The sequence below is a fragment of the Camelus bactrianus genome, chromosome 10 (genome assembly GCF_048773025.1).
Source record: "Camelus bactrianus isolate YW-2024 breed Bactrian camel chromosome 10, ASM4877302v1, whole genome shotgun sequence".
Taxonomy (NCBI): domain Eukaryota; kingdom Metazoa; phylum Chordata; class Mammalia; order Artiodactyla; family Camelidae; genus Camelus; species Camelus bactrianus.
In genome coordinates, this window is record NC_133548.1 from 22,701,066 (window position 1) to 22,718,501 (window position 17,436).

General features: G+C 44.7%; 2 protein-coding genes across 7 annotated transcripts in view; both read right to left on the bottom strand.

Moving 5' to 3' along the window:
* The window catches only part of LDLRAD3 (low density lipoprotein receptor class A domain containing 3), a 227,365-nt gene extending 226,710 nt beyond the window's left edge, over positions 1–655 (bottom strand). For all 4 annotated transcript variants that reach the window (XM_074372171.1, XM_074372168.1, XM_074372167.1 and 1 more), the window contains exon 1: positions 542–655. In XM_074372171.1, the coding sequence (XP_074228272.1) occupies positions 542–587 (46 nt within the window). In that variant the 5' untranslated portion in view covers positions 588–655. The remainder of the gene's footprint in view (positions 1–541) is intronic.
* A 3,259-nt stretch (positions 656–3,914) lies between these two features.
* LOC123619588 (tripartite motif-containing protein 44) overlaps positions 3,915–17,436 on the bottom strand; it is a 192,524-nt gene continuing 179,002 nt past the window's right edge. For all 3 annotated transcript variants that reach the window (XR_012509624.1, XR_012509623.1, XR_012509622.1), the window contains 8 exons: positions 15,980–16,071; positions 15,044–15,279; positions 14,661–14,738; positions 12,903–14,439; positions 7,879–8,026; positions 7,135–7,262; positions 5,380–5,434; positions 3,915–4,104 (listed from right to left, as the gene is read on the bottom strand). The gene's annotated coding sequence lies outside the window, so the exon portion shown is untranslated. The remainder of the gene's footprint in view (positions 4,105–5,379; positions 5,435–7,134; positions 7,263–7,878; positions 8,027–12,902; positions 14,440–14,660; positions 14,739–15,043; positions 15,280–15,979; positions 16,072–17,436) is intronic.

The following is a 17,436-nucleotide window of genomic DNA, read 5'->3' on the forward strand; positions in this document are numbered from 1 at the left end:
GGAAGCGGCGATACCAGCCGCCCAGCAGTCCAGGAAGGGAAACTGAGGCATGCGGTGCACACAAGAGACCCTGAAGAGGCCCTGAGGAGGCTATCACAGCCCCGAGCGCCCCGTGTTTGGGATGATGGGATGAGGGAAGCGTTCTCTCCTCTTTCCTCCCCTCCTCCTCCCCTACACAACACACACACACACACACACACACACGCACGCACACGCACGCACACACACACACACTCTCCTCTCCAGCTACGCCCAATCGGGGCAGCTGCCGGGCTCCCCAGAGCGGGACTGCACACAAAGCCCCGCCCGCGCACACACAACACACCACAAGCCGGCGCGCACGCCCACACAATAGGATCGCGCGCACCCCGCCGCGGCCCCTCGCCGGGGTCCCGGCCAGCCCGGCGCCGGGGTCCGCCCTCCGTGCACACCCGCGCGGGGAGACGCAGCCCGGGCACGGGGAGAGGGCACGACTGCAGCCCGGCTGCCACGCCCCGCGCCCCGCGCCCCACAGAAAGTTCGCCGGACGCCCCCGACTCACCCGCGGCGCTGCTCAGCAGCAGGCACAGCGGCCCCAGCAGCCACATGGCGCGGCCGCCGCTCCCGCTGCCCGGCGCTGTCGCTGCCCCCGCGGCCTCGGCGCTGACCCCGCCCCTCGCCGAGCTGGCCCCGCCCCCCGCTGTCCCTCCTCCCGCCCGCCCCGCCCTCCTCGGCCCGGCCGGCCCCGGCGCAGCTCCGCGAAGTTTTGCTAGCGTCCCGGCTGAGCGCTGTGCCAGCGTCTTGCTCCTGGTGTCCAGGTTCGGAGAGGCCGCAGAGGGGGCCGCGGAGGACTTGGCCCTGGAGACCTCTCGCCGCCAGCCCCCTCTGGCTTCGGTGATCTCGTAACAGCCGGTGCTCTGTTCTTGGCTTCTTTCTTTTCCCTCCCCCTTTTGCACCTCCAACGTCCGAGGATGCAGCGCTCACCATCTCCTCAGACCCAAACTTGAGTTCTTCACTTAACTACAAAGTGATTCTACTCCAGGGAGAGGGGAAAAAGTTGGAAGGAAGGGCTAAATATTATGAGAAAGTATGTATTTTATTTTTAGTAGCGAGAGTGGAATACGACAGTGCTTCTCAAACTTTCACATGCATCCGACGCACCAGGATCTTAAAATGCTGGCTCTGACGCAGTTGGTATGGGCTGGAGCCTTCGATTCTGCTTTTTAAATAAGCTTTTAGGTGATTTGGAGACTGGTGATGAGCCACCCGTGAAGTAGGGAAGCTAACACCCTCAAGGCACAGAGCATTGCCCCGTGAGTTATTTCCTCTGGGTCTTTCTGGATCTTGTCTGCCGAGACCAGGGGAACGTTTGGGCCTCAATTTGCAGAAAAGGAAAGTAAGTGTGAAAGCAAAAGTCCAAATACAAAAAGAACAGCTGCTCCAGTGCAATCGGGGCTCCACGATTGATCTGGTGACAATTCCCAAAGGATTTAGACGGAGGAAGAATCAATGACACTTTAGTGATCCACTCTGCAGCCCCTCCCCTCCCAGGAAAAAAACCAAAGCAAAAAAAAAAAAAAAAAAAAAGTGCAAATAATAGTCACAAACTGGAAATGTCCATCAACGAGGAATGGATAAACAAATTGCCTTCTATCATTGAATGCGACAACATGAATGAGTCTCAGAAAATGGCTAAGAGAAAGAATACGGCCTCCAAGGGTACATTCTGTTTGATTCCATTTATAAGACATGAACGGTGGGGGAGGTGGGGAGGAGGGAAGCAAAACTGTAGGGACCAAAATCAGATCAGTAGTTAACCACAATCCCGGCCTCAAGGAGAAGGATGAGTGAAAAGGGGCCCGAGGGAACTTTCTGGGGCAGTGGACTGTTCCGCATCTTGATTGTGGTGGTTGTTACACAACTTAATACATTTGTCAAAACTCAGATAACTGCATCTCTAAAACCCACACCTAAAACAAGTGAACTTGACTGTATACACGCTGTACCTGTTTAGAGGAGCAGGGAGGGTGTGGGGGCTGGGACTGCAGGTGAGGGAGGTTGCACAGCAGATTCCTGCATCAGATTTGGGATACACTGGAGACAACCTGGAGGATACTGAGATTCAATGCCTTTGCTTTTTAATTATCTGCTCTGGTCTGGAAACGAAGGCTAAAGTGGATCAGGTCAAAATTTAAAAATACCAATGACAGTTCAAGGTAATGAGAAAATGTAATGTGATGTAGAAAGGTTTAGCAAGTTCCATATTACAAAGTAGTTTGTCAAGTAAGGAAAACATAAATAGAGAAATTCTCCAAAAGATTTAGCATCAGGGTGCTTTATCCTAGAATCCATGAACTTTAGGGAGACTATCTCATGGGCTTCAGGGAATTTAAACCTCCTAAAATTTTATGCAGATTTCTGGCATGTGTGGGTATGTGCGTTTCTCCAGGAAGCACGTTGCAGTGAGGCCCCTGGCCTCTGATAATGACATACAAGAAGGCAAATAATTTCTCCTACAGCTGCTCATTTGCCTCCAGACATTAAGAATATGGACAATGGGCCTGACCCAGGGCCATCGTTCTTGTGTCCTTGTGTTCCTTTGGGCATGTGAACTTCTACTCTAGGAATAATTTAGTATGCCTGGATTGCTTTCCCATTCTCTGTCTCTCTGTCTCTGTCTTCGTCTGTTTCTGTCTCTCTCCCTTTTACATACACACTCACTTCTTTTAAATAGATTAATGTCTTTGAAATCATTCTGACAATGTAAAGCCCTCTTTACATCCAATGGTTGTTTTTGTACTTACATTGAATCACTCCCAACCTCCTCACCATATAAGCTGGGCAGGAGGTAAAACCATACTTCATACTTTATTACTGTCCTCCTTCCCAGTTCTTTAGAATTCTATCAGAAGCCACACACTAGCTCTGTGACTTTGGTTATTAGCCTCTCTGAGCCTTAGTTTCCTTATCTGTAAAATGGGGATAATAAAAGCACCTGGATCTGAAGGTTGCTGTCAAGACTAAATGAGACACTGTATGTAGTCTTTGGCATGGCATGTTGCACATAGTAATTGCTCAAGAAAAGGTAGATGTGGTTGTGGTTGTGGTTGTAGTTCACACTACAAGGCAGCTGCTGTGGTAGCCAGTCTCCAAGATGGCACACAAAGATCCTTGGCCACTGGTATCCAAGTTTTGTGTGGTCCCCAGCCACACTGAATGGGGCTGGCTGATGTGTGTGACCAACAAATGTTCTGGAATTGACAGTGGGTAACCTCCAATGCTGGGTCACAAAGGACATAGCAGTTTCTTCTTTGCTCTCTTAGAGCCCTTGCTCTGGGCAAAGCCAGCCACCATGTTGTAAGGACACCCAAGCAGCCTGTGGATAGGCCCACATGGGGAGGAACTGAGCTTCCCACCAACTTGCAAGCCACCGGAATGAATCATCTTGGAAGCAGATCCTCTAGCCTTGATCAAGCCCTCAGATGACTGTGCCTGGGCCAATATCTGACTGGCTTTCATGAGAAGTCCTGAGCTGGAACCACCCAGCCACTCCCAAATTCCTGAGCTACAGAAACTGGCAGAGATAATACATGTTTATTGCTGTTTTAAGCCACTAACTTTCAGGGTGATTCTCTATGCAGCAACAGATAACTAGTACTTCTGCCCTGAAAGCCATCCATAGGATTGACTTAATAGTTCTGCAAGACCTTATAAATGACTTAACACTTGGAAAACACTTTGAATTTTGCCTGGTACATAATAAGCTCTCAAATGCTAGTTTTATTGTTATCATATTTTTAAATTATTCTCATTGCCATTACTTTTTTTCCCAAAGCACCTAGGCACCTTTCAAATTTTAAAAAATGTTTTAACTTGGAGAAGAGTAAGAATGTGTGTGGAACTAACAAGAGGGGGAAAGTCAGGGACACTAAAAATACTAGGAAAAACTTTACTTACAAAAAGTTTACTGAAAACAAGTAGGCATTAGCTTCATAAAAATCAGGCAGAGAGATGACAGGAAACGTTCCACCCCACCCAGTCACTTGTGTGGCTCACGGCTTCACAAGGGCTCTGTAGTCCCTGCCCTGTTCTCTCCCTTTCATTCACTGATTTTCATTCTTCTCTCTAGTATGTGAAGAAAACAGAAATTCACTTGAGGATACAGTCACAGAAGGCTTGTCCACTCCCAAGTATAATGGACAGTGGAATCTGCCTATTGAGAGGCTGCCTGGTGGAAGAAGATGACTACTCTCCTTCCAGAACACGCAATGCACAGCACACACATACGCATGCACACAGGCACTGTCTGCCCTTACATATTATCAGGAGTCCACAAAGTCAAATAACTGAAGGAACAGGTTTTGAGCTGGCTTGATACACCTGGGCCCCTAGCTTACTAGCTTACTAGCTCTGTGAGGCTAAGAAAGTCACTTTACCTCCAAGTGTCAGTTTTCTGCGAAATGGGCACAACAGATGTACCCACTTCTTAGGGTTGTTGCATGAAGCAAGAGCAACCATCGATTCCTGTACTTATTTGACAGTTATTGAGAGAAATGTGTCAAATACTGATCTAGACTTGGTCACTGCAGTGAGCAAACACTTTCCTATCTTCACAGAGCTCCCAGTCCAACTGGGGGGATGGGCACATAGCACAGTGACGTGTAATGCAATGCCCAGAATCATAAGGGCTCTGTGAAGTATTCAGCAGAGTTCCTGACTCACGGCACAGCCCTGGCTTGTTCAGCTCATATTTGTATTACTGAGGAGGGACCTACATGAGAGGAGAAAGTAATACCAGGAAACAGAAATTCACAGGAGGCAACCTCTGAGATGGCCCTCAGTGATCCTACTTCCTGGAATTCACACTCTAACGTCATCCTCTCCTTTGAGTATTCCTGGACCTAGTAACTCAATTCTAACAAAGAGAATAGAGCAAAAATTATGGATGCTACTTCCAAAAGTAGGTTACTGCAACACCAAGGCTCCTCTCTTTCTCTTTCTTCCCCCTACCCCACTCTCTCTCTCTTGCCAACTGCCAATTTATAATTGCCCTATGAAAAGGCTCAAATGGCAAGGAACTATAAAGTCCTCCAGCCATAGTTAGTGAGATATCAAGGCCCTCAATCCAACAGCCCGCAAAGATCTGAATCTTGCCCACAACCACATGACTGAACTTAGAAACAAATCTATCCCCAGTCAAGCCTTCAGATGAGACCACAGCCCTGGCTGACAGCTTGACTAACAACCTCATGAGAAACCTTAAGACAGAGGAACTCAGCTAACTGTGCCCAGATTCCTGTCCCAGAAAAACTGGAAAATTATATATGTTTGTTGTTTTAAGCCACTAAGTTTTGAAACAATTTGGTATACAGCAGTAGCTAACTAATACAAAAGCCTTACCTTAAACATTGAATCTGTGAAAATTCACATCATTGAATCCAACTTACTCATTAACCTGAAAAAGGCAACAGGAGAGAATTATCATTAATCAAGTGTTTATATCAGACATCGTACATTTGTGTTCACATTTGTCTTCACAACAATCTCTGAGTTAGATCTTAAGATCTCTTTGGCACAGATGTCAAATCTGAGGTGCAGAGAATTTAAGTGGCTGGCCCAAAATAACGAGATTTGAGGCCAGATCCTTCTGATTCCAAAGGCTTCCCAGAATACCATGCTGAAGCTCACTGCCTTCAATAGCAAAACGACTCCCAATTTACAAAACCCGGAATGTATTTGAAAAATAATGTGCTCACTGGGTTTGGGACTAGAAAGGTAAAGATGTGCAGCCCATCAAATAGAACTTGATATATTATGTAATACAATTCAACTCCCAGAAAACATTTCTGGATGCAGCTAATTATAGTAATCCCCACCCTCAAAAAATGCTGAGCATGAGAGTTCTCCTGGCTAGAAATTAAAGTCATCCCAAAGCTGCCAAATGTATAGATATATTTTTAAATTGTCATACTAATCTACAGAAAAATACTGCTGGGAATCAACAGAGTTCTTGTAATTCATGTTTAATATAGTCACTAGCTTGAGGAAGAGAGATCTGCTGACATTTATTAATGAAAAATTTGTACCATCTGAAAGGATGAAAATTTTACCCCTCATTAAAAAAAAATGCAGCTTGTTATTTATCTTAATGCCTCAGTTTTACTGCCTCTTGAATGAACTTGTCTACACCCTTAAAAGGGTTATTTTTCATTTGTGACCAGTCCTGGAACCAAGGAACAATTATATGAAAAAGAATTTAACCTGCAATTTATCAACAGGGCCACATTGCCAGTTTTCATCACAGGCACAGTTTGTTGTTGTTGTTTTTTTTCTTTCTTAGTTGGAGGAAAAAGTTAGATTCATTAAATGTGTAAACCTACTCTTGGTCTATCAATTTGAGAGGAAAAAACTGTCCTCGCATTGCACAGATCTGCAGTGTGCAACATGGTAGCCTCCAGCGACACATGGCTGGGTGCTGCTACACTGAGCACATGAAATGTGGCTATTATGAGAGGCATTAAGTATAAACCCATGCTGGATTTCAAGGACAGTATGAAAAAGAATGTAAAAATCTCAATAATATTTACACTGACCACATGTTGAACTATAGTATTTAGATATACAGGTTTAAATAAAATAATAGTAAAATTAACTCCACTGGTTTCTTTCTGCTTCTGTGGAAAAGTTTAAATTTCATATGTTACTTGCATTTGGGGTTCACAACATCTTTCTTTTGCAGGGCATTGATAGAGGTAATACTTTATCTGGTGAATGAATACATGACCCTGTCAGCTTGCCTTGTCGTCACTGAATGTAAACCCACTCGAAGATCATTGACTTGAAAGAAACTTTTTTCCTCCCACTTTCTCCATCTGAGGAACTCAATCCCTCTTAACTTTATGTTCTAGTCATCCCAGCCAACTGAAATAAAAGTGATTTTAATGTCATAATTTCAATATAACAAATGCACCACAGGGTCAAGAAGAGTGGGTGGGGGGAGATGAATAGACAGGAAAGAAACTGTCATTAAAAACATTATGAACATTTGGCACTTGAGTTTTGAAAAGAACCCAGCACTGAATAAGAGCTCCATTTTCAGTAGGGAAATTTATGCAGTAATTAACTAACAAGCCAAAAGTGATAGGAGACACTCACTCATGGATAAATGGGAGAAAATGTTCCCAGCATGCCTAGGTCTGATCCTCTTCCCCAGGTAACGAACTCTCATTCATAGACAAACAGGCAAGCAGTAGATTTTAATAAGACTGCTCAAAAACAATCATCTGGAAGGTAAATAGATTTACATTTTTAATCTGACATTATTGGAACATTTCCCCTGTACCATGAAAACTCTGCTTTAATAATTTAAGTTGTTTTTCTCAGTGCACCTCAGCCTACTTCTTTTAAACACCTCTTCATTTCAAGCTAGATTCTTTGGGCTTGATTGATTTTAATGTTTAAAAGCTTAATTTGGGGCACTGTTTATTGCCTAATCTGGGGCTGATGCTGTGTGGGTTTTTAGTTCAGCCCTGGGACAGGGGCAGAGATGGTTTTTTTTAATCTTCAGTGAATTCCCACACCAGTTTGGAAGAAAAAGAACAAAAGGGGCAGGGAAGGGAAATTTTTTATGGTTTCCAGGCCCCTTCAACATGCATGTAATGAAAACAAGGTAGAATTATACGTATTGTTTGGTTCTGTCAGACACTGATCATAGCTCTTTGAAAATAGCTAGCACCCTCTCCCTTGTTATTCAAGCCAGAAATCTGAGGATAAGCCTGGACTTTCATTCCCTCCCCAGCATGCAGTCACCTAGACTTGTAGATTCTATCTACTTCGCCCGAATCCAATTCATGCTTCTCCGTCCCTCCTGGCCCTCCCACAGTTCAGATCCCCATGCACCTCTGCCTGAGTTGCTTCAGCCTTCTTCTAACTGGCCTTCTCAGGTCTTGTCTTGCTGCCACTCTGCTTAAAACCTCTATGGTTCCCTGTTGCCCACAGGACAAGTTCAAACTTCGTCAGCTTCTGCTCAGGTGGACTATTGTGGGGGCTGGAGGCAGAGACAGGGGTAAGGCTGAGGCCAGAGGAGTGGGCAGGAGATTTGGGGCATGTTAAGGAGTTTAGTAGTTATCCTATGAGCAACAGAGAGTCACAATGGTCGGTTTTAAGCAGGGATGTGCATGAACTGATTTGCACAGTGGTTAAAAGCAAGAATTCTGGAATCAAACTTAAATGCAAAGTCTGACCATGCCACTTAGCTGTGTGTCCTTGGTCAAGTTACTTGACTTTTCTGAGCTGGTTTTCTTCAACTATAAAAGCGAGGTTAAGATCCTAATAAGACAGGTTAAGATAAGATAGGATTTAGGTAGGTTATCTAAATCAGGTAGTACTTAGCATACTAAGTAAGCACCCAACTACTCATAACTAGTATTACTGTCTTCATACATGTCTTCCAACAAGCCCTCGATGAGCCCTCAAGACTGAGTTAAGCCTCATTCCTGTGTGCTCTTGGAACATCTGGTACTTATCCCTGTTTGCAGGATTTATGAGTCTGTATCTCAATTGTCTATTATTGTGTCATTTCCCCCACCAAACCATTGCTCCCTCAGGCTGGGAACTCGGGCTGAAGTGTGGCAAGAGTTCCTTTGATATTTCCGAAAGGAACGAAGACATTACTTAAATTGCTTCCTACTATGATTCACATGATCTCTTTGTCCTGTCTTTATTTCCACCCTATAGTTGAGGAAACAAAGGCTCAGAGAAATCAAGGTTTAAGCCCACAGTCCTACAGTCAGTAAGCGCCAGAGCTGCAGCTCATCCTTGGCCTCGTCCCTCACCAGGGCTGGGCAAGAGGAGAAGCTGCGAGCAGCGACACCCTCTAAAATGACCATCCACGAGCAGGATGGGTGTCCTCACTAAGCTTCGTGAAATGGCCAAGTGAAGGAATAAAACATTTCAGCTGGAAAAACAACAGAAAGCCAGAAATCAAGGCCAAACCTACCAGAAATCATAATAGCATGAAACAGCACCGCACACGCAAAAGGCAATAAACTCCAGGACACACAAAGTCAAGTCACCTTGGCGATGCCTGTGCCCTCGTGGCCCAGCCAAGGAGGGACTGAATTTAAAAGAGAACTGGAAGGACTTTTGCCCCCAGGAGCCCATCTCACGAGGTGTGCTAACCCCCTGGCCAGGTTCAGCTCCCAGCCACATAACCACGAGTCTGATCCCAGCAAGATGCCAGGGTAATTACAATGACCACTTCCGAGGGGGAAAAGATCAGGCCGTGGTAATGCTAGAACCTGTCCACGTAGGCCAGTTGGCTCAAATCTCTCAGCAAGGAGCCAATGAAGCCAAAGTAGAGGTTGATACTGTTATGGGCCAGTTGACTTTGCCCTGAGGGGAAAAAAAGAGTTCTCAGGTCACTGGCTAGAATCCTCATCCTGCTCAGTTGATCTGCCAAGGCCATTATTTGGGATCAAAAATGGATTGGGTAAGAGAGTCTGGAGAACTGAATGCCAATTTGGAGAACCAGGGCTGAGAGTCAGGCAGCGTAAACCAATACAGCCAGCCGCCTGTGGGGATAAAGACACTGAGACCCCAAGCGCCCCCTACATCACCCCCGCCACCCAGTTCCTCCCCAAAGCACGAGTGAGAAGTGGCTGGAAAGAAAGGGAAGCACAGAAACCAGCAGTTTCCAATATTGAGGGGACAATCTGATTGCACAGGATTTGCTAAATGTGTAACCAAATGAGGCAATGTTTATCCGTCTGTATATTTTTCCATTTAAATAAAATAGCAAATGAGAAAAAAAAATCTCAACATGCATCTTGAATTTAAGTTCCAAAATTGGTCTTCCTAGGATAGAAAAGTTTTTCCGCAAAAATCATAAGAGCAGATATTTATTGAGTGTTTTCTTAGTTGGGATTCCCCCGAGCAGGGCCTGAAACAAGGACTTGGGTCAGGGAGTTTAGTGGGAGGTGATCCCAGGAAGCAGTAGGGAGGAAGACAGGGGGACGACGGCCAGTGGGAAAGTCAGTGAAAGGTGCATTTGTGGAGCTGGTTAACACAATCAGCAACTGAGTTTCAACCCAGTGTGGACTCTCTGGGATCCGAGGAGACCACACCTCAAATTATCCCTCTGACTTGGGGACCAAGACATCTATCCATGGACTCCTGTCCCCCACTGGTGAGCGTTAACCCTCTGAGCTTCCCAGTTGCCCCACTTTGGAAAAGACCCCGAGGCAGCAAAGCTGAGAGCCAGGGTGACACCAGAGTTTGGGCCCAGCCAGAGTGTGTGGGGAAGCCGCCCACCACAGCCACAGCCCAGATCCTACCAGGGCCAAGTGGTGAGGCTTCTGATACACCAGGTACCTGCCATTCCACAGGTAGGTCCTATTCTTTTCCTTATTTTCAGAAGAAGAAACTGTGAGGCAGGAAAGGGAAAGTACCTTATGCAAGGTCACAGAAACAGGAGATGGCTGAAGATTCCAACCTGCTTTATCCAACTCCGAGCTGGAAGCAACTAACCATGTGAAAGTATTGCCTATAATGAAACTTTGGAAAAGAACAAACAAAGCAACCTTCTGTGGATGGGATGGGAATGAGGAAGAAATAATAGCAGAGCAGATTTTGTATATATATTCCCTTCTTATTATGGAAATAGGGCCACAGATATTTAAAAACTCTTAAAAATGCCTTCTAACAACTTAAAGAGACAGAATCATAGACAATTCTCTACCCCAAACACTCAAATATACTATATGTTTAAAAGCACATTTGTTGCCCATTATTCCAATGAAAGCCCAATGGATACTGATGTCCCATGCCACAGCTCTCACAAGGCTGAGGACCAATTATTTAATGCAATCCTTTATGCAGTCTATGACTCTTCTCAGCATGGATTTTTAAAAAAGAGGTCAAGAACACTGCTTTCTTTGAAACGAAACAAAAATGCTACGGGTAAAGTTATCAACAGACATTTAGAGAGAGGAGCAGAGCTGACGGAGCCTTGTTCAGCTGGTCTACTGAGAGTCAGTGTGAATGAGAATTAGAACTGGGGGTGAATTTATCAGCAAGTCCCTCAACCTACTGGGAATGTAGGGTAATGTTATGCATATGATGTGCCAGCCATCCAGACAGCTAAGCAAACATGGAGCTCAGAAACATTAGTCTGCTGTCAGGTTCCAGGTAAATGGTCTCCTGGGAGGCAAGGGGAGGCTTTTTACACAGACCATAAAGCCGCCACAGTGACACAGTTCCTCTCATTAGAGCTCTTCTCACCAGTGTCACGCCCTGTGTCAACCTGATTTCACTGGAAGATTCTGTAGGTGAATTTAGAGTTTCTGGGCCATGATTGAGACCCAATTGGTACTCTCATTCTTTGCTCCTGGGCTCCCCTGTCCAAGTTTTCTGAAACTTGATGTCTGTCCTACTTTAGATGAGATGGAAAGGAGGCGTTCCTGTGGAGACTGGACCTCTGCTGGGTAAATCAGAATTAGGAAACCACTATCCATAATTTTCTACTAGTGGAAGAAGAAGAAAACCCCCAAAACCCTCAGAGAATGCTTTAAAGGTCTAAGATATCCAAAGAGGAAGAGGTGTGTAGGGTTGTGACAGTAGAAGAGACAGTAATTGTTCCTACTTGTGACACCATGGAAGCCATTACACCGTAAGGTCAGTCCCTAGGGGAAGTACCATTTGATCAAGCCCAGTCCAGAGAGACAAAAAGTAATTTATAAGTTCTTAACTGGAGACGTTCGGAAATTAAAAGGATTCTGATTTGTAAAATCTCACATACACCCAACATGCCTCATGATTTCTTTTCTTCCAGTTTCCATATATACCACACACTGTCTAGCACCCTCTTCCTGAAATATCCTGGAAACCTTCCTTATGACCATCTGTTCTGCACATATTTACTCTTTTCCCCTTCCTATGGTGGGGGAGGAGACTTCCCACCCCACTGAGGTTGGGCTGGGCCAAGTGACTTGCTTCGGCCAATGGAGTATCAGCAGGTGTAACAGCAGCAGAGACCTTAAATTTGCTGTGGGTTTTGACTTGACCTGGTTTGCTCTCGTGATCTACCGTGAGAACACATCCTGCTCATTCAATATTGGGCCCAGATCAAGAAAACTTGGGGCCGACCTGAACCCATTCACAGCCTGGAGCCAAGCTCAGGCAGCCCCAATCCTGAAGCAGAACCACCCAGCTGAGCCCAGCCACCACCAGCCTACTTTTGGCCAATACCAAATCCATGAGCAAGAGAATGAACATCATCACTAGCCACTGAGTTTGGGTGGTCTGTCCCTGGTCAGTGCATCTCTTTGTCCTTTTTTGTCTCATTCCGCCTAGTTCTAATTCACAAAAGCCCAAAAGAATGGCAGCCCCTCTTCAGAGGAGAAGGAAGGGAAAGAAATACAGTGGAGCAAAATCAGAATCTCCATTAAGACGTAGAGGGAAGAAAACAGGCTTGAACTATTTGCGTGTTGGTAACTTTTGAATTGTCACACCCATGATAATAGCTACCATTTATTTGGCCTGTGACAGGCATAGTGTTAAACAGTTTATAAATCTAAATATATCTAATTCACTCAATATCCCAAAAGGTCAGAAGAACTATCACGATTTGACGGAAAGAAAGCTGATGCTTAGAGAGGTTACATATCTTATTAGAAGGTGCCAGGGCTGGGATTAAAATTCAGGTTTAAGCAAATCCCAGTAATTACTGAGCAACCTAGGCAGTGAACCAGTCTTAAAATGAAATAGCATGCTTCAGTGTAACAAATTGGCAAAGATTAGAAACACTCTAATACCAAATATTGGCAGGAGAGCAGCATCTCATAAAATATAGGTGAGAATGTAAATTGGTGTGAACACTCTGGAAAGCAAGCTGGCAATGTTTATCAAGAGCCTGATTTGCATACCCTTTGAACCAGTAATCACCCTTCTCTGATTATATTCTAAACAAACAGAGATGCAGCTGAAGATTCATATATAAGGTGGTTCTTCAAGGCGTTGCTTATCACAGTGAAAAACTGGAATCAACTGAAATGTAAAATAGTTGCAGAATGGTTAAATAGTTGGTATTGCTACCCGCTGAAACAATAGGCAGCCATTAAAAATCATATTTTAGTGACATGAGGAAAAGCCCGTGCAGTGGTCTGAATGTTTGTGCCATCCCCAAGTCCAAAAGTTGAAATCCTAATCCCCAAGGTGACAGTATTAGGAGGTGAGGTCTTTGGGAGGTGATTAGGTCATGAGGGTGGAGCCCTCATGGATGGGTTAGTGCCCTTATAAAGGAACCCCAAGAGAGCTTCCTCCTCACCCCTTCCTACACATGAAGACACCGCAAAAAGTTGCCATCTCTAAATCAGGGACTGGGTCCTCACCAGACCACCAGTCTGCAGGTATATCGATCTTGAATCTCCCAGCTTCCAGAACTGTGAGAAAGAAATTTCAGCTATTTATAAGCCACCCAGTGTCAGGTATTTAGTTGTAAGCAGCCCAAATATGGACTAAGTTTGCCATACACTCTACATGGGAGGGAAAAAAGTAGGATACAAAACTGAATACATAATGTGACTGAATACATAATTGGAGAGTATATGTGTGTGTGTTTGTGTGTAAGATAATACAATAGAAAGTAATCAGGCATTATATTGCTGCATGGCGATTGCCATTTTCTACTGGATTTTTTATATTTTTTAAACATTTCATGTATTTCTCAAATTTTATAGAAGAAGCAAACATTACTTTTATTCCTAGAAAAACAGACTTCAAATAAGTCTGGAAAAACCAGCAACTATTTCCCCTGTGGAACAGAAGCACCATGAGGACAAATGTCTTTAGATACTTCATTCACTGATGGAGGCCCAGAGTAGCATCTGCCTCCCAACATGTGCTCAGTGAATAGATGCTGAGTGGGTGAAAGGTGTACCCTGCAGCATGTGCAAATCCAACGTGTGCGCTGAGGTGATCCACCCATTCAGAAACAAACAACAGTCATTTTAATAGGTGCCCACACTCCGTGGAGAGGACTTCAGATAAGACACAGGGGACAACTTAGCTCTCCCTCCAGAATGTCTGGGGCCTTAGTGAAGATGTGTCCAGCTGGAGGCGACTTACAATGTTAAGAGCGAGAAGTATCTGGAAGCTTCTTCCCTCACAGGTCTGGTGCCTGAATTCCCACCCAGGCTGTCAAATATCGGCACACACACTCCGTCTCCACCCAACCTGGGCTTCCACACTGGATTCTGTGCGAGCAAGAAATGAGCCACTAATCCCTTGGGATTTATTACTGCCTACCTTACCCAGGACTAACACGATGATTTTCAAATACAGAGCTATGTCACATAATGAGAGCTACCTGAATGCGCCTGGTCTTCTAGTCTCGGTCAGCCTGGAGGCCAGCCTGAGGAATGTCCCCCTGTTCCATCGCAGGCAGTCTGGAAAGCTGGCCTTCTGCGCAGTGAGGCACTTGAGATAGACATGACACGGCCCGGAATGCCTGCCCCGCCACTTACGAGCCACACGCGTGGCCTTGGATAAGTTACAGAATCCTTCTAAGCCTGTTTCCCATTTGCAAACTAAGACTGATGATTACACTTGTCTCAGGACTGTTGTGAGAATTAAATGGGATGAGGCATCTATCATAAGGCACTTGGCAGAGAATAAGCACTTACTCAGTGTTAGTTGTTGAATTCGTTCCGTTATTTTACAGTGTCTGTAATCTCTTGATCTGAAGGCTAGGATGGTGTCAGCTACATGCAATTAAAAAAAAAAAAAAAAAGTCGGCATATCCAAAGAGGATTTAGGGTCTTTCAGGTGTGATTAGGGTTGAGGGACAAAAGACAAAAGGAGGTTACTGAGCTCCTAAAGCCACAGGCAAGAAGTGAGGGGAAAGGCCTGCTGTTCTGATATATTAAGTATCTACCTATTTACATCCTGCCGGTTCCATAGGAGAAGGCAGATTTCATGCCTTCTAATAATTCGGAAACAAAAACAGACACTAAAACAGGGATGGGGATACAAAACAGCAGAAAGTAGCTCAGAAAAAAAATCTCACCACGGGAAGCTTCCTGCAGACTTTGGCTGAGTGCTAAGCTCTCTAGTGGACTGTGCAAAAGGGCCTCGTGGGGCTGCCCAGGGCAGCTCTTCACCCCCTGGTCACGCCATTCCCAAGGGGAGGGCCGGGAGGTGAGCTGCTGGCGAAGGTGACTTGAGTGACCTGCTGGTCCCGTTCCCAGCACTGCACAGTGTGGCGTGGGTCACCCCAGGGGTCGAAGACGTGGCTGCCCGGCACTAGGAGGGAAAAAAAAACGCAGAACAAAGAGAAGCATCACATTTCTATGTTCATCACCATCACTCAAATTCAGAGGAGAGAATGTCTAAGAACTTCTCTCCAGCTTGCACTTTTTAGGCAGTTTAATTTTTTTTGTTGTTGAGCATGAACAATGAAACAGAGCGGTTTCCTGTTTCTTGGCCCCCGCTCCCCACTGCTGAGGACTTTGGGTTTGAACTGCCAGAGAGGAACATTTCAATTCTAGAAATTAGCACCACTAAAGATGCTTAAGCGTTGATGAAAACATTCCCATTTTATACTCAAGCTTTATAAAATCTTAAAGAAAAAAAGAAACAAAACCAGCCCCACGCTGCCAGGGGAAGGTAAGGTGGCAGTGAGGGATGTGCTCAGTGCAAACATGCCAACAGCTTTACAAATGAGGAATACGCGACCAGGATTAAGGGCCTGCGGATCATTTATCAGTGACAAAACAAAGACTCTTAGCCTGTGTACTCCAGTCCTTGGAGACACTCACAGGTTAAGTAACACATCTCGGAACAGTCGACAGTATTAACTCATTTATACCCACGTTAATGCTGGTAGCAGGGAATCCCAGGTGCGCACGCTCCCAACACTTGGGTGCCCCAGACAGGTGTTTAGATGTAAAACAGAGTTGGGCTTCAGGGAGACCTGGGTTTAAATCATGGTTTAGCTACTAACCAGCAAGTGACCTTGGACAGTGGACTTAATCACTCACAGCCTCGGTTTCCTTCTCTGAAAACAGGACAATCACTCCCTTGGTATCTTCACTTCTGGACAAAGAGAATAAAGGACACAAAATGACAGAGGCATTCCGTCGTGTACACAGCCAAATAAATGTGTTTGGACACTCATCCCCCCAGTCACGAGAAAGAGAGTGTACCAAAGAAAGAAAATGAGAAACTCTGGTTCACTTCCTCCTTTGTCTTCTCATACTTTCCCAACCACACCTGGGCCTTCTCTGGCTCTAAGAAGAGGTCACAGCCAAAATCAAAGAGAGACTGAAGAAATTAATTTTGGCTTGTGATTCTGAAAGGGTTGGTTTAAGAATAATTTGCACTCTTGACTTTACAGCAATTTCCCCTTAAGTGCTTATTTTGAAATCTGTGACCTCCCCATCTTGCAGCCCCCGAACCCCTAAACAAACATACTGTTCTCATTATTCTCTTAACCTCAGAGCAGCAGCCCAGGGGGAGAAACACTGGACTTCTCTGGCTGTTAAGACCACAGACCCTGTTTAGTAGCCTAGCTTCTTTGGACCTCAGATACCAGACCCCTACAAAGAGAGGATTAGAGCTGACATGAAGCTTGTTTGTCTCTGAAGCTATATTCTGCACAGCACTTAGAGATGAGAACTTCCAAGGACAAATACCTTATTTAATAACCATCCCTGCCACCCACATGCTATCATTATTTGCACAGTTTTACCTTTACTAGGACAAGTTTATTTTCATTACAGTCTCGATGGACAGTGGCTTAGCGGAGAGGCATTCTCAATTCCAATTGGTTAGTGATGTGCTAGACCAGCACTTTCCAGTAGAACTTTCTAGGGTGAGGTAAGTCTTCTCTGTGTTGTCCAGAATGGGAGCTACCAGCCACACCTGGCAAGAGCACTTAACATGTGCCTGGGACAACGGAGGAACGGAATTTTAAGTTTGGTATTTAATTTTGTATTTATATTCTATATTTTGTATTTAATTTTGAGTAATTTAGATTTAAATAGAACTGTCATGTGGGCTATTTGACGCCTTATTGGACAGCACAGCACTAAACACTACCCACTTAAGACTGGTGCTGTCCAGAGGATATATGATGTGAACCACATATATAACTTAAACTTTTCTAGAAGCCACACTGAGAGAAAAAAAGAAAAAAGAAAGAGATGAAGTTAATTTCAATGTTTTATTATTATTGACTATCCGAAATATTATCATTTCAACATATAATCAATAAAATATTAATATTTTATACTCTTTTTCCTCACACTAAGTCTCCAAAATTCAGTATGCATTTTATAATTACAATGCATCTTAATTTGCACCAGCCATATTTCAAATGTTCAACAGCCACATAAGGCTAGTGGCTACCATACTGGACAACATAATGCAGATGTGAGCTACTCTGAGGCTAACTTTTCT